The following is a 27,681-nucleotide window of genomic DNA, read 5'->3' as shown; positions in this document are numbered from 1 at the left end:
GCCGAAGCGCAAATCACCCATACCCCTACATTTACCCCTTACCTAACACTACGGGCAATTTAGCATGGCCAATTCACCTGCCCTGCACATCTTTGGACTGTGGGAGGAAACCGGAGCACCCGGAGGAAACCCACGCAGACATGGGGAGAACGTGCAAACTCCACACGGTCAGTCGCCTGAGTCGGGAATTGAACCCGGGTCTCAGGCGCTGTGAGGCAGCAGTGCTAACCACTGTGCCACCGTGCCACCCTTAGAACATAGGTTGGAGACAAAAAACTGCAAATGCTGGAATCCGAGGTAGACAAGCAGGAGGCTGGAAGAACACAGCAAACCAGGCAGCATCAGGAGGTGGAGAAGTTTTGGATGTAACCCTTCTAATAGAACATAGGAACAGGAGTAGACCATTCAGTCCATCAATTCTGCTCCCATTTAACCAAGTCACAGCTGATCTTGTTCATACTGTTTTCCTGCACTATCCTCACATCCCTTGATGCCTTAATTGTCTCGTAATCTGTCAGTCTAAACCTTGGAAATAATTAATAACTGAGCCTCCAAACACTCCTTGGGTAGAGAACTCTAAAATTCACCATTTATGACTGAAGAAAATCCAATTCATTTCAGTCCCAAATGGTGTACCTTCTTCTTTATTAATATATTTAATCTTGAGATATAGACATTGTTTGTTCACCTTGCATTTACTGCCGATTCCTTCTCGGTGCTGATGTTACATTTACTCTTTACTTGTGGTCTGCAGTGACATCATTCATGCAATGGAAGATTTTGGAAAATGCTGCTATCTAATTCTGCAGCCTATCTTTCCAGATTACAAGCAAAAGTAAAGAATCGTTGTGGGCCCTTATTAAAGGTCTGAGTGATGCCTTCTCTGGGTGGCTGGTGATGTTACTGGTTGGACTTATGGCAGGTAAGAAGGACACAATTTTTTTTATTGCATGTTGCTGCATCTGGATGCCTTAACTGGGGGACAATTGTACCTTTTTAAAAAAGTAATTGATTAGAAGTCCAAGCTAAGGTGTGAGGTTTCAAGGAATTATTAACTGGCATTTTTTTTCCTGGAATTCAGTGATTTGCATTTAAAAATAATTTGTTTTTTTTTAGATTAGATTACTTACAGTGTGGAAACAGGCCCTTCGGCCCAACAAGTCCACACTGACCTGCCGAAGCGCAACCCAGCCATACCCCTACATTTACCCCTTACCTAACACTACGGGCAATTTAGCATGGCCAATTCACCTGACCCGCACATCTTTGGACTGTGGGAGGAAACCGGAGGAAACCCACGCAGACACGGGGAGAATGTGCAAACTCCACACAGTCAGTCGCCTGAGTCGGGAATTGAACCCGGGTCTCTGGCGCTGTGAGGCAGCAATGCTAACCACTGTGCCACCCACAATCTTTGCTAGTTTGCTGGAATAATTATTTATTCTACTGACAAGTAGTTGATTAATATGTATTCAAACAGTTAGCGATCTAGAGCATTGGAGAGATCACCTCATCAGTGTAGAATTTATTTCCCTTCTATGGATCATCTCTTGGACAGCACAATGGCTCAGTGGTTAGCATTGCTGCTTCACAGCACCAAGGACTTAGGCAGTTGCCTGAGGCTAGAATTGAACCTATGTGGAGTTTGCACACACTCCCTGTGACTGCATGGGTTTCCTCCAGGTGTTCCAGTTTCCTCCCACCATCCAAAGATGTACAGATTAAGTGAACTGGTCATGCTAAATTGCCCATAGTGTTCAGGGATGTGTAGGTTTTGTGCATTAGTTGGGGGTAAATATAAAGTAATAGGGTAGGGGAATGGATCTGGGTGGGATAAACTTTGGAGGATCAGCTGGACCAAATGGCCTGTTTCCACACTGTGGGGATTCAATGATTTTAAATCTTCCCAGCTGAGGTTTCTTCTCTGCCCTACTCTTGGTGCATGTTAGTGCTCATTATTTGAAGGAAAGTACAAAAAAAATGCACTAATAAAATTAATCTTCAATTATAATGAATTAACAATTCTTTGAGATTTTATTGAATTGTTTTCTTTTCAGGGGGAGCTCCAAATTCCAAAATACCTTTTTTAACACAGTTTTGAAATCTAGCCACTGTCACTTAGTACCATTATGCTTTAAAAAGAATCAAACTTCCAAATCCTCTCTAAAATAAAGGTCATTTTACTATTTCAGTAAGCTCATTTGATTCCAGCATGTAAGAGTTTAAAAAAAAGCCTTGACACATTATTGAGGGGATGGAGTTAATAAATAAGAGAATGAAATTTGCACTAAACAAAACCATATGGCTAAAAGGCTCTTATCCTTTCCAATAACTTGGTCCGAACAGACTGGGCCGACCCGGCATGCACCATGATTGCTAATCTTGAGCTAAAAGAATTGTTATATATGTTACAAATATCTAGACCCTCACTTTGTTTGTTTAATGACTTTTTTTTATAAAACTCCAAATGGTGATGACTGTAGTTGATAGCATTTTTAAAATTTTTACTTAACTTTGTTGTCCTCTGAAGCATGTTCTCCAATAATTGCCCCGTATAACTGGAGTTTACCCATCATTTGGTAATGTTTTAAGTAATTCACTTAAATATCTGGAAAATTACTTTGAATCAATTAAAATACAAAGATGTAAATAGCTTTACAACTAATTTAGCTTGTGGTCATGTTTTATTACACTGACCTGTGGAAAATTCAACTGACATGATCAACACATTTGAATCAGAAATTGGTGAAAAACAACCTGAAGAAGGAGCAAAAGATGGAACATTTAACTTAAGACCAATGTTTGATAAACGCCTCAAATTCTCCCCACTTGGGGCCATATTTAGCACAAAGTAAGGTAGTTGTGGCTTTCAAGGTCAATCAGGGGACAACAGGACTACAGCAAGGCCTGATCTGTACACATGAGAAATATTCAGAGAGTTAGTTCTAAAGAAGGGTCTCTAGACCTTTGTTTTCTCTTCACATATGCTGCCAGACCTGCTGTGTTTTCCAGCAATTGCTGTTTTTGTTCCTGATTTGCAGCAGCGGAAGTTCTTTTGTTTTTTCGTTCAGAGAATTAGACTTACTTCTAGGGTAGAAATTGAAAATGAGAACATAACTAACCTGCGATGCGCTGACAACGCAGTGCTATTTCAAAATCAGAAGATTCCTTCCAAAATATCATAGATCAAATGAAATTTCGAAGTTTCGAATTTGAATCAAGAGTGAATAGCAAAAAGACAAAACTAATGGTGGTAAGAAAGAATACAGAAGAAGAAACTAGAATGAAGATTAAAGAATGATGTCACAGTGGAACAAATAAATATGTTTGTTAACTTAGGAGAAATAACTGTGGTGATACAGAAGTTAGAAAGATAAGATGGCCTGAGGTTGAAGGATGTGTTAACAGGAAAACTCAAGCTTGTAACAAGGGAAACAACTTTTGAGAATGCTACATTCAATCCACTTTCCTACATGCTCCAGGAATACAGACAATAAAGAACTATAGAAGAAAATATGGATAAAATGTGGATGTTAAGGCATATCCTAAAAATTCCATGTACCAACATAAGACAAATGAAAAAGAGTTTAAAATTACAAAAACAGAAATAATTCTTAAAAAGTTACATCATGAAACGAAAACATCATTAGTTCTACCATTTGATCAGAGCAGAAAAACTATAGAGACTTACTTGAGGGCAAAGTGGGCGACATTAGAAACTGAAGTCAAACTAGGTATAGTTGAATGACCGATATCAGAGTGATTGTAGATGAGCTACATTGGATATGTGAAATTGTGGGAGACAGCTGAACATGGCTTGCAGTGACAGCAAATCCCCTGGCAATGGTATCAACGAGCAGCAGAACAGATCAATAAAATGTAAATGTTAACACGGTAAATGACATATGGGTGTAAAATTAATATTCCAGAAATCAAATTTTTTTTTTAATGCATCACCTAATACAGAAAACTTGAAATGTTTTCTAATCATAACTGAAAGTAATGAGAAATGTAAGATCTAACCAACAAACTACTTCTTATGATGCATTTTCTCTTTACCTAAAATCTTCTGAATTACCTAATTGGTGACTAGAGTGTAAGCGTCTGAAAAGGTTAAAGCTGAAGAGTATCTTAAGCATTACCAGCTGTGGGCTTGGTGGGGGCAACTTAGGATCTCAAAAAAAGTGAGACCTCTCATATGGGTTTTATTAAACTTCTGTGACAATATCTGTCATATTAATGTAAATTGTACGTAGTTGTTTATCAAGCAATAAGCTTGTTAAAGACAAGAATGTCTTCTCATTAGACTACCAAGTCTACATACTATAACAAGTAGCCCTGTTGATCTCTACCCTGAAAGCAGCAAAACTGCCTTGTAATGAGCAATCCTATAGAGAGTTTATATAATTTGATGAGCAGTGGTATGGATTGCTCATGCAGTATGTGTTAGAAGTGTATGTCATTAAAAAGAAAGCCATTTTGAAATCCAGTGCAGTTCTTCAATTATCAACCCTTGACCCCCTGAAGCATTGAAAACCGCCACCCAAATATTGGCTAAGTAAAAATTTCTTCCAATTAAACATTCCAGTTCCTGCCATCAACTCTATTCCCTACCATTGAGGCCATAAAAACATAGGAAATATGAACAGGATTATAGGTTATTTGACCCCTCAAGCCAGATCTAGACTGACCTGATTATGGCCTCAACTTTTTTGTCTGTTCCTCCTTAACTACTGAAAAAACATTGCCAGAATAGGCCATTTACACCCTGAAATCAGTTCCATCATCCAGTTAAATCATGGTTAATCTGTATCACTACTCTATTTGCCAGTCTTGGTCCTATATATTTAATGCCACTGATCTAGCAACAATCAGTCTCATTTGAAAATTTTCAATAATCTGACCGGCTTTCCACTGTTCTTTGTGTGAACAAGTACTTCTTAACATCATCCGAGATTACCTGGATCTAATTTTAAAGTTATACTTGCTACTACCACCACCACTACCACTTCTGCCATTCTAAATTCCATCACCGGAAGGAATTCTTTCTCCATGGGTGCCCAATCACATTTTTTTAAATAGATATTTTTATTCAAAACTTGTTTTTACAAGTTTACAAAAGAAAACTTAAAAAAAAGTATAAACATTGATATACAGTTAAATCTTAAATGATAACCAAAACAAGAAAAAAGAAATACCGAGGAATAAAAAGACAAAACTCTACTAACTACTCATCTAACTTACAACTAACCAGAGTGTATGATTAAAATTCTTACATTATTCAAGAGAAAAAAAAACCCAACAGAAAACACACAAATTGAGCAGTGGTATACGTGCTCGGAATGTGTTAACATCAGATCACAACAAAACCCGTATTCATGCGGGATTCCTCTCCCAGGGGGCCCCGGACCAGCCAAGTTCACCCTCTCAATTAAATAAAGGCCCTTGTAAGATGACCAAGATATCTGTATTTCTGTAATGCAAGAACGGCTGCCATATTTTTATGGAATAATTTGGCTTTTTCTCCTGATGCATCATATTTGTAAGGAAGTCAGGGGGAGTATATTCTGTGCCAACTTGAAAGTCCATGAGGGCCCTCAGCCACCCAGTTTACCAAAATGTTTTTTCCTGCACAGAAAGAGAGAACAGAAAATAATCTCTTCCCTGTCGTAATTTCAGGTATTCTTTATCCAATAAATGTATCTCCTATAGGAGAACTATATCGATCCTCTCTTTCTTGAGGTTTGATAATACTCTCCTCCTTTTGATTGGTGAATTACTCCCCATGACATTCCAGGTGCACCATTTAATCGACCGAACATCCATAATCACCGGGCAAGTCCGAGACTCCCTGGGAGAAGAAACCCTATCCAAAACATCCCGAGCATAGAACATATAAAATTCACAAAATAAAAGCTCTTTAATACATTCAGATCAATGTAATAAAAAAACTATTTCTAAATAATAAAAAAAGTATAAAACCTATTTAACGGAGATCTTGCCCCTTATTCCTACAGGGCATCACTTCCTTTCCAAAAAACCCATCATAACCACTCCCAACCAGTGCCCCACCCTTGACCCAGGCACCCCACGATAGGATAAAGAAAATTCATTTATGTATCCGTTGCTCCCGATGCAGTCTCCTCTACATTGGGAAGACTGGATGCCTCCTAGCAGAGCGCTTTAGGGAACATCTCCGGGACACCTGCACCAATCAACCACACTGCCCTGTGGCCCAACATTTCAACTCCCCCTCCCACTCTGTCGAGGACATGAAGCTCCTGGGCCTCCTTCACCGCTGCTCCCTCACCACCAGACGCCTGGAGGAAGAACGCCTCATCTTCTGCCTCAGAACACTTCAACCCCAGGGCATCAATGTGGACTCCAACAGCTTCCTCATTTCCCCTTCCCCCACCTCACTCTAGTTCCAAACTTCCAGCTCAGCACTGTCTCCATGACTTGTCCGGACTTGTCCTACCTGCTTATCTCCTTTTCCACCTATCCACTCCACCCTCTCCTCCCTGACCTATCACCTTCATCCCCTCCCCCACTCACCTATTGTACTCTATGCTACTTTCTCCCCACCCCCACCCTCCTCTAGTTTATCTCTCCACACTTCAGGCTCTCTGCCTTTATTCCCGATGAAGGGCTTTGCCCGAAAGGACGATTTTGCTGCTCCTTGGATGCTGCCTGAACTGCTGCCCTCTTCCAGCACCACTGATCCAGAATAAAGAAAATTCAAGTATACTACTGAACTAGAACTAAGTGAGTACCCTATCCCCCACCAGCCCCCTCACCCACAGCAACACCTGGATGAATATGGTAATGTTAATACCATATATGAACATATATGACTATAAAATTACAGAGTCAACAAATAATAATTAAATATATTAATACAAAATAACAGGGGAAAACAACCCCGCTCCCTAGGACAAAGATAAAATAAGATAAGATAGCCACCTTTCCCCCCCCCCCCCCATCTACATTAACTTTAGCCCCTGGCCTCTCTTTATATTAAAAAAAGGGAAAGAAAATTGCTAAGTAAAGAATGAATAAATACACCCTTCTTCCCACCCCCCGGAGATTATGTTAAATAGTAAGGTGATGAAAGTGGAAAAAAAAGGGGGGTAAACCGGGGGTAGGGCAAAACAACATCAATTAACTCTTATAATTTATCCAAGAGAGTCCAAAAGTTCCTTGGCCTTCTCCGGTGATCTGAAGTTATACACGGACCCTTCATGGCTGAATCGTAGTATAGCTGGGTAGCGCAAGGAATTTTGAATGTTTAAATCCCTTAGACACTTCTTCACTTTGTCAAACGCCTTCCTCTTTCGGACCAGAGCTGGGGAAAAGTCCTGAAATAACATAATCTTGGATCCTTTATAAATCATGGCTTGGGGATCTTTCCCAAGATTTCTGGAGGCTTCCAAGAGCATCTGCCTCTCCTTATAGCTCTGCAGCGGGAACAGTACCGGGTGGGGGCGCTGGTTCGGGCCGGGCCCGCGTATTGCCACCCGGTAGGCCCATTCCACCCTTACCTGGCCTGATCCAGCCTCCAGATTTAAAAGCTGTGGAAGCCACTGTTCGAGAAACGCTGTAAGCTGGCCTTCCTCTTCGCGTTTGGGAAGGTCCAGTAAACGAATTTTTTTCGACGACCTCAGTCCATGGCCGATTCTGCAGTGGCCTCAGAGGTCGCGGCCTTTAGCTCCGCCCTCCGACTCAGCACTCAATTTTTTCAATGTCTCGGCCATGCTTTTGTAGCGCGGCTGAGAATGAATTCCATCAACTTCGGGGCTCTTCAATGAAAGCATCGATCTTCGCATCGCGTTTGGAGATTATTTCCGCGAGGCTCGCCACCGTAGGTAAGTCCCCCTGGGCGGCTGCTGGCGCCTCTGCTGCAGCTGGGGAGGGTGGGGGAGGGGCTTCTGCCTGCTGAGAGCTGTGGGCTCCTTTTCCCCCTAGTCATTTTTACAGGAGACTGAACTGTTTAAATTTAGTACTGAACCACTACATTAAGTAAAACCTATTTTAAATGATTTGGTGAGTGTGGTGGAGGAGGGTGGCCCACTTTGCCTAGGTCTTGGAAGAAGCACTATAGAGTCAGACTTGCTGGGTCGCTGCCATCTTGGATCCCCCCCCCAATCACATTTTTAAACTCTTTGACACCTCAGTTGTATCACCCTTGATATTTTTAGATTAGATTACTTAGTGTGGAAACAGGTCCTTCGGCCCAACAAGTCCACACCGACCCGCCGAAGCGCAACCCACCCATACCCCCACATTTACCCCTAACCTAACACTATGGGCAATTTAGCGTGGCCAATTCACCTGACCCACACATCTTTGGACTGTGGGAAGAAACCGGAGCACCCGGAGGAAACCCACTCAGACACTGGGAGAATGTGCAAACTCCACACAGTCTGTTGTTACAAATGTTCTGTGTTCAACCCCTCGTCTATAGTTGAACTCATTGTGTTGATTCGCAATCATTGATTCATTGACCATTTTCGTGTATAATTACCAAGAATAATTTTAATTTTTCATATTTTCAATGAATTAAAGGCATTGGGTCTCAGGCTAACAACTTTGAGGGAGGACTCTCCAACAACCAGAATGTTGTCGATGGTATCACACATTGTATTCTGGTCAACAATGTATTTGAATGCAAAACAATATTTATAATATACTTTCTGTGAGGTTTCTACACATTCTGGTGTAGAATAAACTGGTGATGCTGTGTGATTTCAGGATGCTGTTATCAAATGCCTTTATAGTATTGTAATATGTAGGATTTCTGGCCAATGTTTTTATGTTGCCTGTACAAAGTTAAGTAGTATTCTTGATTTTTAATACATTATAAAAGCTCAGAGTAACCAAGTGATGCCTTGTGCTGCTTGAACTCACTATGCCCTTGCTTTGTACTTGCATTTGCAAACACAACAAACTTCCAGTCCAAAGCAGAACGTGGGAGTGTGGTTAAAAGGCTTGGCATTAACCATGAGATTTGAGATGTTTGATTAGATGCATCTGGGCTTATTACCTAAACTTAACTAAATGTTAGAGTGCCATAAGCCTAGCAATAGGTTGTCTGTCTGCTTTGCCTGCCGTAGGTTAAGCAGCGATTAAAGGCAGAGCTTTCTCTGTAGCTGCTTTGTTTTCGAAACCCAGAACTTGGCAGCTCATAATGTTCCAGCAGAGGAACAGGTTATTTGCTCATCAATTCTTAACCAGTTTTCTTTCACAATATTTCTGGTCTTTTTGCTCTGTCAACCTTTTTGATGATCCATATATCTGCCCGCTAAAGGCCCTAACTTCTACTCCACCATGAAATCCTTGCCTTTAAGGTATACAATTTTCCTGTAACCTTAATTCAAAATATATTCAAATTTTTCTGAATTGAATGACATCTGCCACATTATCTGAAAGCTTGCTAATCTACCCAAAACGTGCAGTCTTTCACAATTTGTAGTCACTAGCAAAATTGTAATATTGTTCCTTCAATTATAAACTACTTATAAATTTCAGAAATATTTGTGACCTTGATACAGGACCCTATGAAGCAGCGGGTGTAAGTTACAGATAAGTATGTGGTTTATTGGTTAGCATTTTTAGTAGTTTGTGTAAGTAGTTAGTTTGATGGCTAATGTTTCTTATTAGTGGTTATTGTGGGTGGAATCTTGTAAGGTTTTGATTGACGCAGGCTATGACAAGCTCTGTGGTAGAATTGGAAGAGAATGCAACAGGTCCTATCTTGATGTTGAGATTGTGTCACTGTATCCTTCACTCTTTTTGCTGAGTGGTGAAGTGAGTTCCAGGCTGCTATGAACTCCCATATGGCTCAGCGCCAAACAGCATCTCGGAGCGCAATCGGCAGGCTGCAGTCCATACAGCTTTTGTCCTTGGAAACTGGCATCTAGCATTTGCAATCCCTTGCAGTCTGTCACAACCAGCACAACACCACTTACAGGCTGCTTAGGAAGAACATACCTACATTATGGGCAGATGCGTAACTAATTTTGAAATATTTTAGCAAAGACACTTTATGAGCATGGACGGGCACCCAGTTCATAAATTGGACCAGACTATATTTTAAGACTGCTTGCTTGCAGTCTTGCTACTCACTCACTTAACATCTTGCTGCATGCTTGCAACATCCATTCCTTGCCTTGCCTTGTCTTGCCTTCCCTTTACCGTGCCAATTAGCACAGCCACGTAAGCAGACAGTTTGTCTTGCTGGTTAGCAAACTTTTATTAAGGCGCTGTATATCTTGCAGTATGGCAGTGCGTTATGTTAACACCTTGCACCTTGTGCCAGAAGCAAATGTAGCAAACACACTGCACTTGCAGCAAGCAAGCAGCCATGTCTCAAAGTCTGAAGGAAGTAGACCCCAGCAAAGTCGGGGTTTCCAGCTTAGTTAGTTAACACCAGCCTCTAAACCACTGCAGGGAATTAGCTATGATCAGCCATCCAGTCAGAGTGTTCTTGGTCAGGGTCTACATCTGTGCAGTCATGGAGTAAGTTATAGTCAGTCTTGTGACTCCTCAGCAGCTGGTTGGAGTAAGGGTATAGGGTTAATGCATTGAGGCAGACTTGCAGCTGTCAGTCAAGGGTCTGGGAACTTCTCATCTAGCGATGTTCAGTTAGAATTCTGAATAACTATGACCAGTCTGTTGGGTCCATCCAGTAAAACCAGGACATAAGAGGGGAAAAAGGAGGCCTTTGCTACGGAAAGAAGACTCAGCAACAAATTATCTGGATTTGGGGCTCCAGGTGGGGTGGGTGAGGTGAGGGAGGGTGCATGGTTTGATTACAGTCAGGAAGGTGTGGTGTTGGACGGAACAATTACAGCCACATCTGATATGATCACCTCATATGGTATGAGATGGCGAAGAAAGGGGGCAGGTGGAGGTTCATATCAATGGGTTGAGTAGAGATCTGGTGAGTTGCAAAGCCTATGAGATTCATGGAAAGGTTTACAGCAAGGCGATCTAGATGTCCTAGGTCTCACTGAAACACAGGCAGAGGATACAAGCCACTAGCTAAATTGCACACCAGGTTCCTTTTCTCTGACTATCTCTCCACATTTTCAGAGGTCCATTTATGTGGGTTCTTGGGGAACAAGCCTGTTTACCATGTCTTGGTAGAAATGCTGGTTCATGGTAAAAAGTGGCATGCAGTGAATGCAACTACTGCAGGGTTACTATGACAGTTCTAGTGGAATGACATGTGGTAGTTATTTGGTTGGCAGGTTGGAAGAGGCTGTGGGTAAAAGCATTTGAACAAAGAAGTTGCTGGCAACAGTGAGTAGTTGGAGTATGAGCCTTGTGGTGGGAGGTAGGTGCAGTAGCAGAGAAAGAAAGTGTAAGATGGTAGAGAAAAGAATGTAGCACTTACACTGGCAGAATGAAAAAGGTCATCAGCTTTCTTACAACACCCCACAACAGCACTGACCCAGGTGGTGATCTCTGACCAAGCTGCTAGCCTTCTCTGTCAGTCCTTTGGAAAGAGGACTGCTCTCCTTTGCATGACCCCCACAAGCAGGTTCTCTACTTCTTGTTAGAGAACCACGGAGTCATCTAATAGATGGTAATTATAGAGTCATAGAGATGTACAGCACAGAAACATACCTTTGGTCCAATCTGTCCATGCTGACCAGATATCTAACCTAATCTAATCCCATTGGCCAGCACTTGGCCCGTATTCCTCTAAACCCTTCCTGTTCTTTTAAATGCTGTAATTGTACCAGCCTTCACCAATTCCTCTGGCAGTTCATTCCATACATGCACCACCCTCTGCTTTAAAAAGTTGCCCCTTATGTTCCTTCTAAATTTTTACCCTTTCACCCTAAACTTATGCCCTCTAGTTCCTACCCCAGGGAAAAGACCTTGTCAATTTACCCTATCCATGCCCCTCTCTACTTCAACTCTTTCGATTCTGTCTTTGACTGAGAAGGGCACCTTCAGAATGCCAGTGTGCACAGTGGCCTTTTAAATACGGTTCAGACACAAAGAATGCTTTTAAGTTTGGTGGATATCTGGTAAGTGGCAAGTTGTTCTGGGAATGGCATGTGGTAAGGTGGGGCTAGAATCAGACACCAGGCTGCTGCAGAGCTGGGATAGGTGGTTAGTGAGCAAGTTAGCATTTGCTCAGATATAGTGAGAAATTATGCTGGGCCTTGTAAAAAGAATCCCTCCAGAAAATTCAACACAAGTCATACTTAGCTGATAAAAAGTAAGACTTAGCCTTGTGATTGTGTTTTGTAGATTGGTACCAAGTGGACCTTGTTGACTACAATGTTCTTGATTGGGGTTGTTAACCTGGATCAATCAGGAAAGTCCTGATAACCCCATTTGTGATCTCTCTACATTTTTTGGAAGAAGTGTTTCCACTTTTTCCAAAATTTTAGTGTACACCTTCTCTGGGAAAACAATAGCAAACTACTTACAAAGTGGTACAATTCCACTGCACTTCAAGCCTACCTCTTTTATCTCCTAAAGTAACTTTGGTAATGCTTTGATAATCCTCTAACTAGTAATGTACCTACAGGATGATTTTTTTAAACCCTCCTTTTTTTTCCACCCTTATTTTCGCTTTCAGCTGTTTTTTCAAATTTCCTATATTCTTTATTGTTTTGGCTTGCTTTTCTGTTACCTGTTCTGTAAGTGTAAAGTGTTGTTAATTTAAAATTTCATTTTGTTTGTCAACTGATCCATAAATATTAGTCTTTATTTTCTTAAAAATATTTTCTGTAAAATATTTTTACTTGTATTATTCAATTTTTCTAATTACTACCTATTTCTGTTCATTTTAGTTTCACTGTTTTTATCTCAATATGGTTTTTCCAGTTAAGTGTATTTGGAAAAATGTTTGAAGCCTGCAAAAGATCAATATACTGGAGAAGGGACAGATTTAATGATTTAAACAAAAGCAAAAATCCTTTTGCTGACTGTTAAAGTAATCAAGTACTCTATCTTCTGCCTAGGTGCTATTGCTGGTTTGATCGATATGGCCTCTCACTGGATGACAGATCTGAAAGAAGGTGTCTGTTTACAGGGGTTCTGGTACAACCATGAACATTGTTGCTGGACGTCCAGTGAAACTACTTTTGAGCAACGTGACAAATGCCCTCAATGGAAGTCTTGGTCGGAGCTGTTTCTCAACCAGTCAGATGTAATTAGATATCTTTATTTCTTTAATACTTTTGATAGTCCTTAAGCTTTGACTTGCCCAATATTTATTTTACCATCTGATAAATTTGAACATGTCTTTTCTTTTGAAATTAAAGATAATTTTCCATCCCTAACCAGTGTACACAGAATTCCTCCTAGGCCATTTTGAGAAATATTTGGTATCGATGATTTCCTTCAACATAAATGGTGATTTTGGATTCAACAACTCCAAAAGTTCAGTAACAGCTTCTGTGGATGTATACAATGTTAATGTTGCTGAAAATGAAGAGATAGTAAAGACTTCAGCATATATTCCTTGTTCTCACTAAATATTTCCAGTAATAGTCTTAAAGATTTCAGAAACACGCATGTGTGAATAGAATAATGTTTCTGAAGAAAATGTTGAAGCTCTTCGTCAAGAGAATTAAATGCCTACCGGTGACTTTTTACACTGGAAATATTACTCCACAAGTTCAAGATGAGAAGTCTCTGAGCCATAAAATAGCAGTTCTGTGTAGATGCCTTATTACAAACAATCCTGAACTGGTGGGTAAATCTATTTGGAAGATTGATACAATAATGACTGGCTGGAGCAAGAAGTCACCACACTGGCTTAATGTGCCTGACAATTCAGTGATATGGATTGTGCCTAATTTGTTACAACAACGCAAAGATTTTCAAAATATCACCTTCATATGTGATTTTACACTGTAACAAAAACAGTTCACGTTAAATTTTGAGTAAATTAAGTAAATGTGAATGGAAAATGCTACAGTTGAATAAGGATGAGTCCATAGAGTATGCTTCAGGAATATTCTTTGCAAGAAACGCAATAAATGGAATGATTAGCTATTGTTATATGTTCATGTAATGAATAGGTTCTGGAAAATACTTCAAACTTTACCAAATGTTTTCTGACTAAATTTACTGAGTTACAAATCACACAACACCATGTTATAGTCCAACAGGTTTATTTGGAAGCACGAGCTTTCGGAGAGCCGCTCCTTTTTAAATAAAACTCCCTACAGTGTGGAAACAGACCTCTCGGCCCAACACGGATCTTCCAAAGAGTAACCCACCCAGACTCATTCCCCTACGTTTACCGCTGACTAACTTACGTTATGAGCAATTTAGCATAGCCAATTCACCTAAACTGCACGTTTGGATTGTTATTAAAGATTTCAGAAACACTTATGTGTGAATAGAACAATGTTCTGAAGAATATGTTGAAGCTCTTCCTCAAGAGAATTAAATGCCTACCCGGAGAAAACCCACACAGACACAGAGAGAATGTGTAAACTCCACGCAGACAGTCCCCCAAGCTGGAATCAAATCCTGATCTCTGGTGCTGTGAGCCCATTGAGCCATTCTTCTTCAGATGGTTGTGTAGCAGGACCATAAGACACAGAATTTATAGCAAAAGATTACAGTATCGTGCAAGTAAAATGATATATTTAACAAACTTCGATTGTTGTTAAGTCTTTCATTTTTTAGAATGGGTCACAGATTTCAGTTCATTAATATATAAATCCCACAACTACTTTTAAGTCACATTCTCTCAAGTTAAGGTTTTATTAAAAAAATGTGACATCTCAGCTCAGACAATGTATTAAAGATGTGAGGTCAGAGTTTGTCTGTATCCCAATCTGGACTGAAAGTGGTTCTATTTCCAAAAAGGAATTTACAAAATATTGTATGGATTGACTGTCTGCATTGCCTGCCTACCGGCTCTGTATTTTTTGAGCAAAATGGAATGTATCTGTAAATATAATTCTGCCAGTACAAATTCACCCCATAGATTTATGTGTGTGTGTGTGTGTGTGTGTGTGTGAAATAGAGAGAGAAAATAGTGTAGTGGGGTCACTTGTACTGTGACATGAATCCAAGGTCCGAGTTGGGGTCATCTGGACTGTGGCATGGATCCCAGGTCCCAGTTGAAGCCATCTTCATGGGTATCGAACATGGCTATTGACCATTCTGCGTTGTTGCCTGTCCCAAAGTCCACCTTGGAGGATGCTCACCCAAAGATCTGAGGCTGAATGTCCCTGACAGCTAAAGTGTTCCCTGACTGCAACTGCGACCAGCTACACTATTCTCTCTCTCTCACTCTCACTTACTTACACACACACACACACACACACACACACACACACACACACGGACCCTATCACATTCATATGCACACACACATTTTATAAGCTTGCACACACTCACTCACATGTCTCTCTCTCTCTCTCTCTCTCTATCTCTCTCTCTATCTCTCTCTATCCCCAGGCATATGCTCACACATATAAGTCTATGGGGTGAATTTGCGTTTTACAGAATTCTGTTTACAGATACATTCTATTTTGCTCAACAATTTCACAACCGGTAGGCAAGCAATGCAGACACTTGATCCGTATAACATTTTGTAAATTCCATTTTGGAAATAGAACCATTCTGAGTCAAGATTGGGAAACAGTCAGACTCTGAACTCATGCCTTTAATGCATTGTCTGAACTGAGATGTCACCTTTTTTTATAAAATCTTAACTTATTGTGAGAATGTGACTCAAAGGTAGTTCTGGGATTTACATATTAATGAACTGAAACCTGTAACCCATTCTAAAAGATGAAAGACTTAACAACAATTGAGATTTGTTAAATATGTTACTTGCATGACACTGTAATCTTTTGCTATAAATCCTGTGTCTTATGGTCCTGCTACAAGAGGGAGCAGTTCTCTGAAAGCTAGTGCACCCAAATAAACCTATTGGACTATAGCCTGGTGTTGTGTGATTTGTAACTTTGTCGACCCTAGTCTATCACCGGCTCCTTCACATCATTAAGTAACTGAAATTTTAATGTAAATTTTAAATGATTTTTCTTGATTGTCAATGTCCTATTATGCATAGATGTGAATTATAATATTTATGTTGTGTTGAATGTTCCAGGGAGCTGGTGCATACATATTGAATTACTTCATATATATTAGCTGGGCTATGGCTTTCGCTTTCCTGGCTGTGGCTTTGGTCCGTGTATTTGCACCTTATGCTTGTGGATCTGGAATTCCAGAGGTAAGCCTCAAGTTTAGTTTTCGGGAATTTGAGATTTCTTCTACAGCGAGCACAATGTTATAACTAATAGACATACTTTAAAATGATTCTGTAGTTTTGTTTTGTCCCCTAATGCTATTGTCTCAAAAATAGTAATCACAAAGCTTTAAATACAAATTCTAGTACGCGAAAGTGTGCCACACAGTGAGTGTGACTGACATTCTGTGCCTATTTCAACTCAACAAAATATGTCAGACAAAAACAAATTACTGGAAAAACTCAGCAATCCTAGCAGTATACGTGGATAGAAAATAGTTAATGCTTCAGGTCCAGTGACCCTTCTGCAGATAATAGATGACTTTCAGTCATTTCTCAAGACAAGACCCTGGCCATAAAGTGTTAATGAATCTGATTTGAATTCTAAACAAAGCCTGACAGTTAACAGACAATCATCATTAAGTGCTGCATTCTCTATCACAGTGCTTCTAACAGTGCATCCATTTACCAAATAATCAGCAATGCATTCTCAAATGTTGGTTTTCCTCTGTACTGGAATTCTTCTGAATTTTCCTGCTAAATGTAATATGGAAAGCTTCAACACTCTGATTCTTTTTCAACAATGTTCAAGTTCTGTGCCACCAAATTATTATCTACATAGAAGATAGGAGCAGGAGGAGGCCATTCAGCCATTTGAGCCTGCTCCACCATTGATCACAATCATAGCTGATCGTCCAATCCTACTTTCTCCCCACAAACCTTGGTCCCATTCATGCCGAGTGCTATATCCCTTGAATACATTCAATGTTTTGACATGAACGACTTCCTGTGGCAATGAATTCCACAGGCTCACCACTCTTTGGGTGAAGAAATGTCTCCTCATCTCCATCCTAAATGGACTACCCCGAATCCTTAGACTGTGACCCCTTGTTCTGGATACACCCACCATCAGGCACTACCTGCATCTACCCTGTCTAGTCTTGTTAGAATTTCATAAGTCTCTTTGAGATCCATCCTCACTCGCCTGTACTCCAGTGAAAACAAACACAGCCCAGTCAATCTCTCCTCATACGTCAGTGCTACCATCCCCGGAATCAGCCTGGTAAACTTTTGCTGCATTCCCTTGAGAATAAGCGCATCCTTCCTCCAAAAAGAAAACCAGAACTGCAGAGTAATCTAAGTGTGACCCCACCAAGGCCCTGTATAACTGCAACAACACATTTCTGCTTCTATACTCGAAACCTCAACATACCATTTGCCTTCTTTACCACCTGTTGCACCTGCATATCTACCTTCAGTGACTGATGCACAAGGACACCCACATCCCAATGTACACTCCCCTCTCCCAATTTACAGCCATTCGTATAGTAATCTACCGTCTTGTTTTTGCTTCCAAAGTGAATAACCACACATTTATCCAAATTATACTGCATCTGCCATTGATTTTTGCACTCACCCAAGATCACGCTGAAGAATTGCTGCAACCTCATAACAGTTCATCCTCCCACCCAACTTGGTATCATCTGCAAACTTTGAGATGTTAGATTTTGTCCCCTCATCCAAATCAGTAACATATATTCTGAATAACTGGAGTCTTAGCACCAATCCCTGTGGCAGCCCAGTAGTTACTGCCTGCCAATTTGTAAGGGACCCATTAATTGCTGCTTTGTTTCCTCTCTGCGAAGTAGTTTTCTATCCATTTCATTGCACTCTGCCCCCCCCCCCCCCCAATCCTGTGCACTTTAATCTTGCACAATAATCTCTTATACAGGACTTTGTCAAATGCTTTCTGAAAGTGCAAATATACCAATAATATTTGCTTAATGATTACCCCAAAAAAGGCTGTGGCTGCAAGATTCTTTATCATTGCACAACTAAACTTACCTTGATACACTGAGAATGCCCACCATTGATATGAAAACATGCAGAAGCATCCCCTGCATGAGCTCGAACATGTGTAAAAAAAAAAACTTGCCATACAGCCCCACCAGGTGATATGATGCCAGCAGACCAAAAATGAACAAAGCAATTCCTGGCACAATGCCTCTAACATTCAAGGTTTGACGTAATAATGGATTGCTGCTCGACTTGTCAGCCAGTGAATACGTGGAGTCAGCACGGACCCTCTGTGTGTTGGCCTGAAGTAATAATCAGGGACCTGTATATGTCATAACACGACAATATGTAAATTCAACCTGGTTAAGGTGGACACTTAGTTACTTTGCAGGCCCTGAGGAGGATAGGGATAACCAGATCGAGGGCATGGCTGTAAGTCATTGTGCACAATTTAGGAGTGCTACTTTCCCATTTTGTACCAGGTTGGATGGCTCAAGGCTCAATTCTGAGCCTTTAATTTATTGGCTGCTAATAAGGTTTAAGGTGGACAATTTGTGTTCTTTAAGAACTTTACACATATTTGATCTTTCAAAACTTAATAATGTTTACAACTGTTCTGTCATTTACTTCCAGATTAAAACCATATTAAGTGGCTTTATCATTAGGGGCTATCTAGGAAAGTGGACTCTGATCATAAAGACTGTTACCCTGGTTTTGGCTGTGTCTTCAGGCCTCAGTCTGGGAAAGGAAGGTCCCCTAGTGCATGTGGCCTGCTGCTGCGGCAATTTTGTTTGTCATTTGTGTACAAAATATAGAAAAAATGAAGCTAAAAGGAGAGAGGTAAGTGGATATTGTCATGTAATTAGTATTATAGCACCTATGATACAGTGTTCATCCTAAACAGATTAGTACAGAGCTGCTAATCATCTGGCAAAAATGGAAAAAAAAACGTTAAACATTGAATCCTAGAAATATAACATTAAGGAGAACTGTAGAACTGGTGGGGTTTTAGTGAAAGATGAGAATTTTGAAAAAAATTGCATATTAAGGTGAGAATTTTACATGTTGGACATTGGGTGACTGGGATTAATTAATTCAACAAAAGCAAGAGTAATTCTTGTGTGGGATGTGTTACACATTAGGATAGAATTTGGAAATACCTGTAAATTTTTGAGGATGAACTTGAAGCAAAGTCAGATAAGCATTAGAAAAGTAAATTCTAGAGATAAGAAAGGCAAATTGTATGTTATATACATGTCTCAGCAAATTTGTGTTTTTTTTCCTGAAAATTGGAAGATATCCAAAATATTGGCAAAGAATGAAGATCACCTGTGTAAAATTTAGTAACTTGCATTAAAAGTTATGAAAACAGGTGTGGACTGTTATTGCAGCCATAACACCTAATACTTGAGTAGCTACTACTGTAAAGTTGGAGGTCTTATTTCCCAATTTAAGTTGCAAACCTGCAAATATGTTCTATTCAGGAAAACAGTCACTTCCCTGGATATTTTGACAAAGTAGGTATCAAGAATCCTATTTAATTTGACCAATGTGGCTGTTCTATGTGGATTTGGCTCCAACTTAGAGCTATCAACTATTGAGCAATGTATGAGTATTTTCAGGATGTAGGTTTGCTCACTGGGCTGGAAGGTTCGTTTTCAGATGTTTCATCACCATACTAGGTAGCATTTTCAGTGAGCCTCCGGATGAAGCTCTGATGGTGCAGCCCGCTTTCTATTTATGTTGATGATGTCTTTTCGTGTGGTGACATCATTTCTGGTGGTGATGTCATTTCCTGTTCTTTTTCTCAGTTGATGGTAAATGGGATCCAAGTCAATGTGTTTGTTGATAGAGTTATGGTTGGAGCCAACAAAGAACAGGAAATGACATCACTATAGGAAATGGCATCGCCAACCCAAGGAAACCCAAACACATAAATAGAAAACGGGCTACACCACTAGTCCTTCATCCGGAGGCTCACTGAAGATGCACATGGTGAGGACAGTGCAAGAGAGAGAGAGAGAGAAAGAACCTGCACAGTTACTGCCTTTGCTGTTTTTGAATTCATGTGTCACTGGACGTCGGAGTGCATCTGGGAAAATTAACAAACAAAATTAACAAATTAACAATTTCACAAATAATCTTGGAGGAACCGGTTTGGGTGAAGTTCACAACACAGAATCAGGTAAGTTAATTGTTGTTTTAAGTCTGGCCAAGAGAAAGGCTGTATTAATGAGTACAGTGGGTTCGTTCTTGATTATATGTTTTTGGAGATCAGTCTCTTGGTTAAACTTAAAATATAAGCCATAGCTCTTAATTTAACCTGGTGCAGTTTTTTGTAGAGGAATAAGACGATGTTATTTTCTGTAGATTGTGAAGGAGTAAAAATGGCCTTTGCAGTGATATGTGCTTCTTGTCAGATGTGGGAGTTTAAAGAGAGTTTAAGGGTTACTGCGGATTATATCTGCCATGAATGCTGTTGGATGCGAATCTTATCAGATCAAGTGGATCAGTTGGAGAGACAGATAGAAGCGATGAGGAATTTGCAATAGCAACATTATGTGATGGATGGCAGTTATAGGAAGGAGGGAAAATCTCAGATATAGTCACATAGATGGGTTAACTCCAGGAAGGGTAAGAGAGTTCGGCACCAAGGGTAGAAGTCTTTTGTGGATATACCCATTTCAAACAGGTATGCTGTTTTGGAAAATGTAGGGAATGATGGATTCTCCTGGGAACATAGCACGAACAGCCAAGTTTCTGGTATTGAGACTGGCTCTAATGCAACGAGGGGTACGTCGGCTTCCAAGAGATCAATTGTGTTGAGGATTCTGTAGTCCGAGGTACAGACAGACGTTTCTGTGGCCAGCAGAGAAAAAGCAGAATGGTGTGATGTTTCCCTGGTGCCAGGATCAAGGATGTCTCGGAGAGGGTGCAGAATGTTCTCACGAGGAAAACAGCCCAGCATGATGTCATTGTCCACATTGGAACCAACAATATAGGAAGGGAAAAGTTGATATTCTGAAGGGAGATTACAGAGAGTTAGGCAGAAATTTAAAAAGGAGGTCCTCAAAGGTAGTAATATCTGGATTACTCCCAGTGCTACCAGCTAGTGAGGGCAGGAATAGGAGGATAGAGCAGATGAATGCATGGCTGAGGAGCTGGTGTATATGAGAAGGATACACATTTTTGGATCATTGGAATCTCTTTTGGAGTAGAAGTGGCTTGTACAAGAAAGACGGATTGCACCTTAATTGGAAGGGGACTAATATACTGGCAGGGAAATTTGCTAGAACTGCTTGGGAGGATTTAAACTAGTAAGGTCGGGGGGGGTGGGACTCAGGGAGATAGTGAGGGAAGCGATCCATCTGAGACTGGTACATTTGAGAACAGAAGCGAGTCAAACAGTCAGGGCAGACAGGGACACGGTAGGACGAGTAAATTAAACTGCATTTACTTCAATGCAAGGGGTCTAACAGGAAAGGCAGATGAACTCAGGGCATGGTTAGGAACATGGGACTGGGATATCATAGCAGTTACAGAAACATGGCTCAGGGATGGACAGGACTGGCAGCTTAATGTTCCAGGATACAAATGCTACAGGAAGGATAGAAAGGGAGGCAAGAGAGGAGGGGGAGTGGCATTTTTGATAAGGGATAGCATTACAGCTGTGCTGAGGGAAGATATTCCTGGAAATATATCCAAGGAAGTTATTTGGGTGGAACTGAGAAATAAGGAACGGATGATCACACTATTGGGATTGTATTATAGACCCCCCCAATGGTCAGTGGGAAATTGAGAAACAAACTTGCAAGGGGTTCTCAACTATTTGTAAGAATAATAGCATAGTTATGGTAGGAGATTTTAAATTTCCAAACATAGACTGGGACTGCCATAGTGTTAAAGGTTTAGTTGGAGACGAATTTCTTAAGTGCGTACAAGACAATTTTCTGATTCAGTATGTGGATGTACCTACTAGAGAAGGTGCAAAACTTGACCTACTCTTGGGAAATAAGGCAAGTCAGGTGACTGAGGTGTCAGTGGGGGAGCATTTTGGGGCCAGCGACCATAATTCTATTCGTTTTAAAATTGTGATGGAAAAGGATAGACCAGATCTAAAAGTTGAAGTTCTAAATTGGAGAAAGGCCAATTTTGACGATATTAGGTAAGAACTTTCGAAAGCCGATTGGTGGCAGATGTTCACAGGTAAAGGGACGGCTGGAAAATGGGAAGCCTTCAGAAATGAGATAACAAGAATCCAGAGAAAGTATATTCCTGTCAGAGTGAAAGGAAAGGCTGGTAGGTATAGGGAATGCTGGTTGCCTAAAGGAATTGAGGGTTTGGTTAAGAAAAAGAAGGAAGCATATGTCAGGTATAGACAGGATAGATTTGAGTGAATCGTTAGAGTATAAAAGAAGTAGGAGTGTACTTAAGAGGGAAATCAGGAGGGCCAAAAGGGGACCTGAGATAGCATTGGCAAATAGAATTAAGGAGAATCCAAAGGGTTTTTACAAATATATTAAGGACAAAAGGGTAACTAGGGAAAGAATAGGGCCCCTCAAAGATCAGCAAGACGGCCTTTGTGTGGAGCCACAGAGAATGGGGGAGATACTAAATGAATATTTTATATCAGTATTTACTGTGGAAAAGGACATGTGGAAGATATAGATTGTAGGGAAATAGATGGTGACATCTAGCAAAATGTCCAGATTACAGAGGAGGAAGTGCTGGATGTCTTGAAAAGGTGGATAAATCCCCAAGACCTGATCAGGTGTACTAGAGAACTCTGTGGGAAGCTAGAGAAGTAATTGCTGGGCCTCTTGCTGAGATATTTGTATCATTGATAGTCACAGGTGAGGTGCCGGAAGACTGGAGGTTGGCAAACGTGGTGCCACTGTTTAAGAAGGGTGGTCAGGACAAGCCAGGGAACTAAAGACCAGTGAGCCTGACCTCGGTAGTGGGCAATTTGTTGGAGGGAATCCTGAGGGACAGGATGTACATGTGTTTGGAAAGTCAAGGACTGATTAAGGATAGTCAACATGGCTTTGTGCGTGGGAAATCATCTGTCACAAACATGATTGAGGTTTTTTGAAGAAGTAACAAAGAGGATTGATGAGAGCAGAGCAGTAGATGTGATCTATATGGACTCCAGTAAGGAAATCGACAAGATTCCCCATGGGAGACTGATTAGTAAGGTTAGATCTCCTGGAATAAAGGGAGAACTAGCCATTTGGATACAGACTGGCTAAAAGGTAGAAAACAGAGGATCGGGGTGGAGGGTTGTTTTTCAGACTGGAGGCCTGTGACCAGTGGAGTGCCACAAGGATTGGTGCTGGATTCTCTACTTTTTGTCATTTACACAAATGATTTGGATGCGAGCATAAGAGATACGGGTTGGGTGGTGGGGGGTGTAGGTTTGCTCGCTGAGCTGTGCTTTGATATCCATTCGTTTCATTACCTGGCTAGGTAACATCATCAGTGGCAATCTCCAAGTGAAGCCCTAACTAGGTAATGAAACGTCTGGATATCAAACCTACAGCTCAGTGAGCAAACCTACTCCCTAAACCTCAACCAGAGCTACAAACCTTCACCAACCTTGCATAAGAGATACAGTTAGTAAGTTTGCAGATGACACCAAAATTGGAGGTGTATTGGACAGCGAAGAGGGTACCTCAGATTACAACAGGATCTGGACCAGATAGGCCAATGGGCTGAGAAGTGGCAGATGGAGTTTAATTCAGATAAATGTGAGGTGCTGCATTTTGGGAAAGCAAATCTTAGCAGGATTTATGGTAAGGTCCTAGGGAGTGTTGCTGAACAAAGAGACCTTTTGGAGTGCAGGTTCATAGCTCCTTGAAAGTGGAGTTGCAGGTATATGGGATAGTGAAGAAGGCGTTTGGTATGCTTTCCTTTATTGGTCAGATTATTGAGTACAGGAGTTGGGAGGTCATGTTGCGGCTGTACAGGACATTGGTTAGGCCACTGTTGGAATATTGCGTGCAATTCTGGTCTCCTTCCTGTTGGAAAGATGTCGTGAAACTTGAAAGGGTTCAGAAAAGATCTACAAGGATGTTGTCAGGGTTGGAGGATTTGAGCTGTAAGGAGAGGCTGAACAGGCTGGGGCTGTTTTCCCTGGAGTGTCGCAGGCTGAGGGGTGACCTTCTAGAGGTTTACAAAATCATGAGGGGCATGGATAGGATAAATAGACAAAGTATTTTCCCTGGGATCGGGGAGTCCAGAACTAGAGGGCATCAGTTTAGGGTGAGGGGAAAGATATAGAAGAGACCTAAGGGGCAACCTTTTCACGCAGTGGTACATATATGGAATGAGCTGCCAGAGGATGTGGTGGAGGCTGGTACAGTTGGAACATTTAAGAGGCATTTGGATGAGTATATGAATAGGAAGGGTTTGGGGGGATATGGACCGGGTGCTGACAGGTGGGACTAGATTGGGTTGAGATATCTGGTTGGCATGGACCGGTTGGACCGAAGGATCTGTTTCCAAGCTGTACATCTCTATCACTCTGTCACCTAGTATGGAGATGAAACATCTGAAAACGAACCTCACAGCTCAGCGCGCAAACCTCCATCCACAACGTTGATGTTGATGTTAAGATATATTGTTTTATTTATTACGTATTGAATGCAGTCTGTCAAAGATAATGCACATTGAATTAATTATCAGTTTTTCCAGAATAGTTAGTGAATATATTCCTTTGGTTTTAGCATTCATCTTTCAATATTATATATGGCTGCAGAAGTGTTCCTTCACAGTGACAGATTAAAAACTAAAGCTACAAATCTTCTCAAAAGTCACTAATGAATATTTTCATTCAGGCCACAAGGATGATTTGTGGGAAATATAATGTCTCTCTGCAGTTAGGGTGTGGTTGACACATCTGCTTATTTGCAAGTAATGCTACAAACGTGGGAATGAAGATGCAGAATAAAACAAATTTAGTTGTTTTTGCTGGACAAAGAATACTCAATGCTGCTACTTGTTGAGAAAAGTGGCCATAATCAATTTGCCACTACCACTACCACTCATTTTAATGAACACAGCTTTGCTAAAATGTAGTCAGAACACAGAATATGTTATGAAGAAGTGTGCCAAGGGAGAATAGGATTAAAAAGAAATTTAACTGCAAAGGAGTTCTGCATTGAGGATAAGTTCTGATCTAGTTCATAATGGAAAAATTAGCATGTTGAAAGAATGATAATTAAGCTCCATGGGAATAAACTGATGAAACATTTGTGTAGATTTAGAATCCTAATCCCTGAGGGTCAGAGAGAAGCATTGATAGAAAATGAGATCAGATTGTGGCCAGATGTGGAGTCTTCTATGTGATTTATGAATTCATTTTACATGCAGATACAATTACTATCTCCAGAAAAATTAAGGAAATTTCAAGTCTGCATTGCAAATAACTGAACTGTATTGCAAAGCTTTACTTTACAAATACTTTACTAAGACTAGTACTTGGCCTGTCTTCGTTATAGCCAAATGTAATCAAACAACAATGCACATTTAGACAGGTGGTGTGCAATTTCCACCCATCCTTGAAGAATACAGACATAGAATATAAATTATCATTTTTTATCTGAATTTTCAACTCTACCCCAATTTCAGTATGTTGATGCTCTGTCATCTCCCTGAATGCTAATTGCATAGTTCCCGTAGTACCTCAGATCTTTGACCTCAAAACAGCACATAAGCTTCCATTAGCTATGTTTGAATTCCATTACACATGCACAATGTAAGTGTGCCGTCTTTGTTTGCCTAACTCTGCATAGTCTCACCTTCATTGACTTTGTTTTCCAGGTTCTGTCAGCAGCTTCAGCAGCAGGTGTCTCTGTTGCTTTCGGTGCCCCCATCGGGGGAGTTTTGTTTAGCCTTGAAGAGGTAGGAGATTTTGTCATAACTTAATTTTTATCAAAATTGGACCACAAGAACTTTTAATAATCAAGCAACAGTACAGGTTTATACTGCTGGGATGATGGGAGAAATTCACCAAGGTTATTACTGAACATTGCCCTGAGAATTGCTGGGCGTATTGGATAGAACTTGGACTCCTGTGTATGTTGTTTACCCAGCCAAGCTGGAATCATTCTTCCACTTGTTTTCTGAAGCTGTTTCTGGGTTTAATCTAGTCAATTGATTTTTATTTTTATTTTTACCAGACAATTTATTGGAAGGAATTTATTTTGGGCATCTTTTGATGTTTATGTTAAGATATATTGTTTTATTTATTAAGTATTGAATGCAGTCTGTCAAAGATCATGCACATTGAATTAATTATCAGTTTTTCCAAAATAGTTAGTGAATATATTCCTTTGGTTTTAGCATTAACTTTCAATGTTATATATTTCTACACAGTGACAGATTAAAAACTAAAGGAGTCAATATTCAAATACATTGACCACCATAACATCAGGTCTTGTGGAAATATAGGTACCCTGTCTTTGAAACATAACTGTTAGCCGAATTTAGATTGTATGGTTGTATTAAAGTGGATATTCTGTGCTCTCCCGACCAATCAGTCCAGAGTTAACTTTTCTCTTTGGAAATTTTAACGGTGATCGTCCACGAGAATGTAGAAATGGTTCCAACCTATAGGACCGCAAATTATATTAACTTAACATCAGAGATAACCTTGTTGTATATGTAAGCTAACATAAGTGCAGTCGGAAGGTGCAAAACCTTTCTTTTTTTTTTGGAGCACACTGTTGAATTAGTTAAATAATTGCCAAATATTAAAAAGGGGTACTGCAAAGATTGACACTGGTTGTGTAATTGTTCCAAAAGGCTAGATAACTATATCTTTGATTACACTTCTGTTTTCCCTCCAGGTCAGCTATTACTTCCCTCTGAAAACTTTATGGAGATCATTTTTTGCTGCATTGGTTGCAGCCTTCACACTCCGGTCTATTAATCCATTTGGGAATAGTCGCCTTGTGCTGTTCTATGTAGAATTCCACAGCCCCTGGCATTTGCTGGAATTAATCCCTTTCATCCTCTTGGGAATCTTTGGAGGATTATGGGGAGCTTTTTTTATTCGTGCCAACATTGCCTGGTGCAGAAGACGCAAGACCACCAAATTAGGGAAGTACCCAGTTCTTGAGGTCCTTGTTGTGACTGCCATCACTGGTATTTTAGCTTTCCCTAATGACTATACTAAGATGAGTACCAGTGGGCTTATTTCAGAGTTGTTCAATGACTGTGGACTTTTGGATTCATCACAACTCTGCGATTACATTAACGATGTCAATAGCACCAAAGCCATTGATGACTTGCCAGATCGTGCAGCAGGTAAAGGTGTCTACATGGCAGTTTGGCAGCTGGCTCTAGCACTGGTGTTTAAAGTCTTCATCACAATATTCACATTTGGTATGAAGGTAAGGACAAATTCCTGAGGACAAATACATGTTTACATTCTTGAAAGATACTGGGGTAACAATGAATGAATGGATTTACTAATTGCATTTTAAATTTGAAAAATGATACGCAGCAGAACATGTAAAAAGTGACATTAATAATGTTTATAGTGTAGCAGTGCTTCTGAGCATGTTGTCAGATATTCAGTTGCTGGAGGCATTATCGCAAAAGTCAAATCTGTTGTCAGTTGACATCTACACCCATGC

At 40.4% G+C, this 27,681-nt stretch overlaps 1 protein-coding gene across 2 annotated transcripts in view; it reads left to right on the top strand.

The window, feature by feature from the left end:
* clcn5b (chloride channel, voltage-sensitive 5b) overlaps positions 1 to 27,681 on the top strand; it is a 156,796-nt gene that overhangs the window by 100,744 nt on the left and 28,371 nt on the right. For both annotated transcript variants that reach the window (XM_060832729.1, XM_060832732.1), the window contains exons 4-9: positions 823 to 922; positions 12,987 to 13,174; positions 16,106 to 16,228; positions 18,674 to 18,880; positions 25,862 to 25,942; positions 26,890 to 27,435. In XM_060832729.1, the coding sequence (XP_060688712.1) occupies positions 823 to 922; positions 12,987 to 13,174; positions 16,106 to 16,228; positions 18,674 to 18,880; positions 25,862 to 25,942; positions 26,890 to 27,435 (1,245 nt within the window). The remainder of the gene's footprint in view (positions 1 to 822; positions 923 to 12,986; positions 13,175 to 16,105; positions 16,229 to 18,673; positions 18,881 to 25,861; positions 25,943 to 26,889; positions 27,436 to 27,681) is intronic.

This window comes from Hemiscyllium ocellatum, chromosome 11, assembly GCF_020745735.1.
Source record: "Hemiscyllium ocellatum isolate sHemOce1 chromosome 11, sHemOce1.pat.X.cur, whole genome shotgun sequence".
Lineage (NCBI taxonomy): Eukaryota > Metazoa > Chordata > Chondrichthyes > Orectolobiformes > Hemiscylliidae > Hemiscyllium > Hemiscyllium ocellatum.
This window is presented reverse-complemented; position numbering and strand designations above follow the sequence as displayed.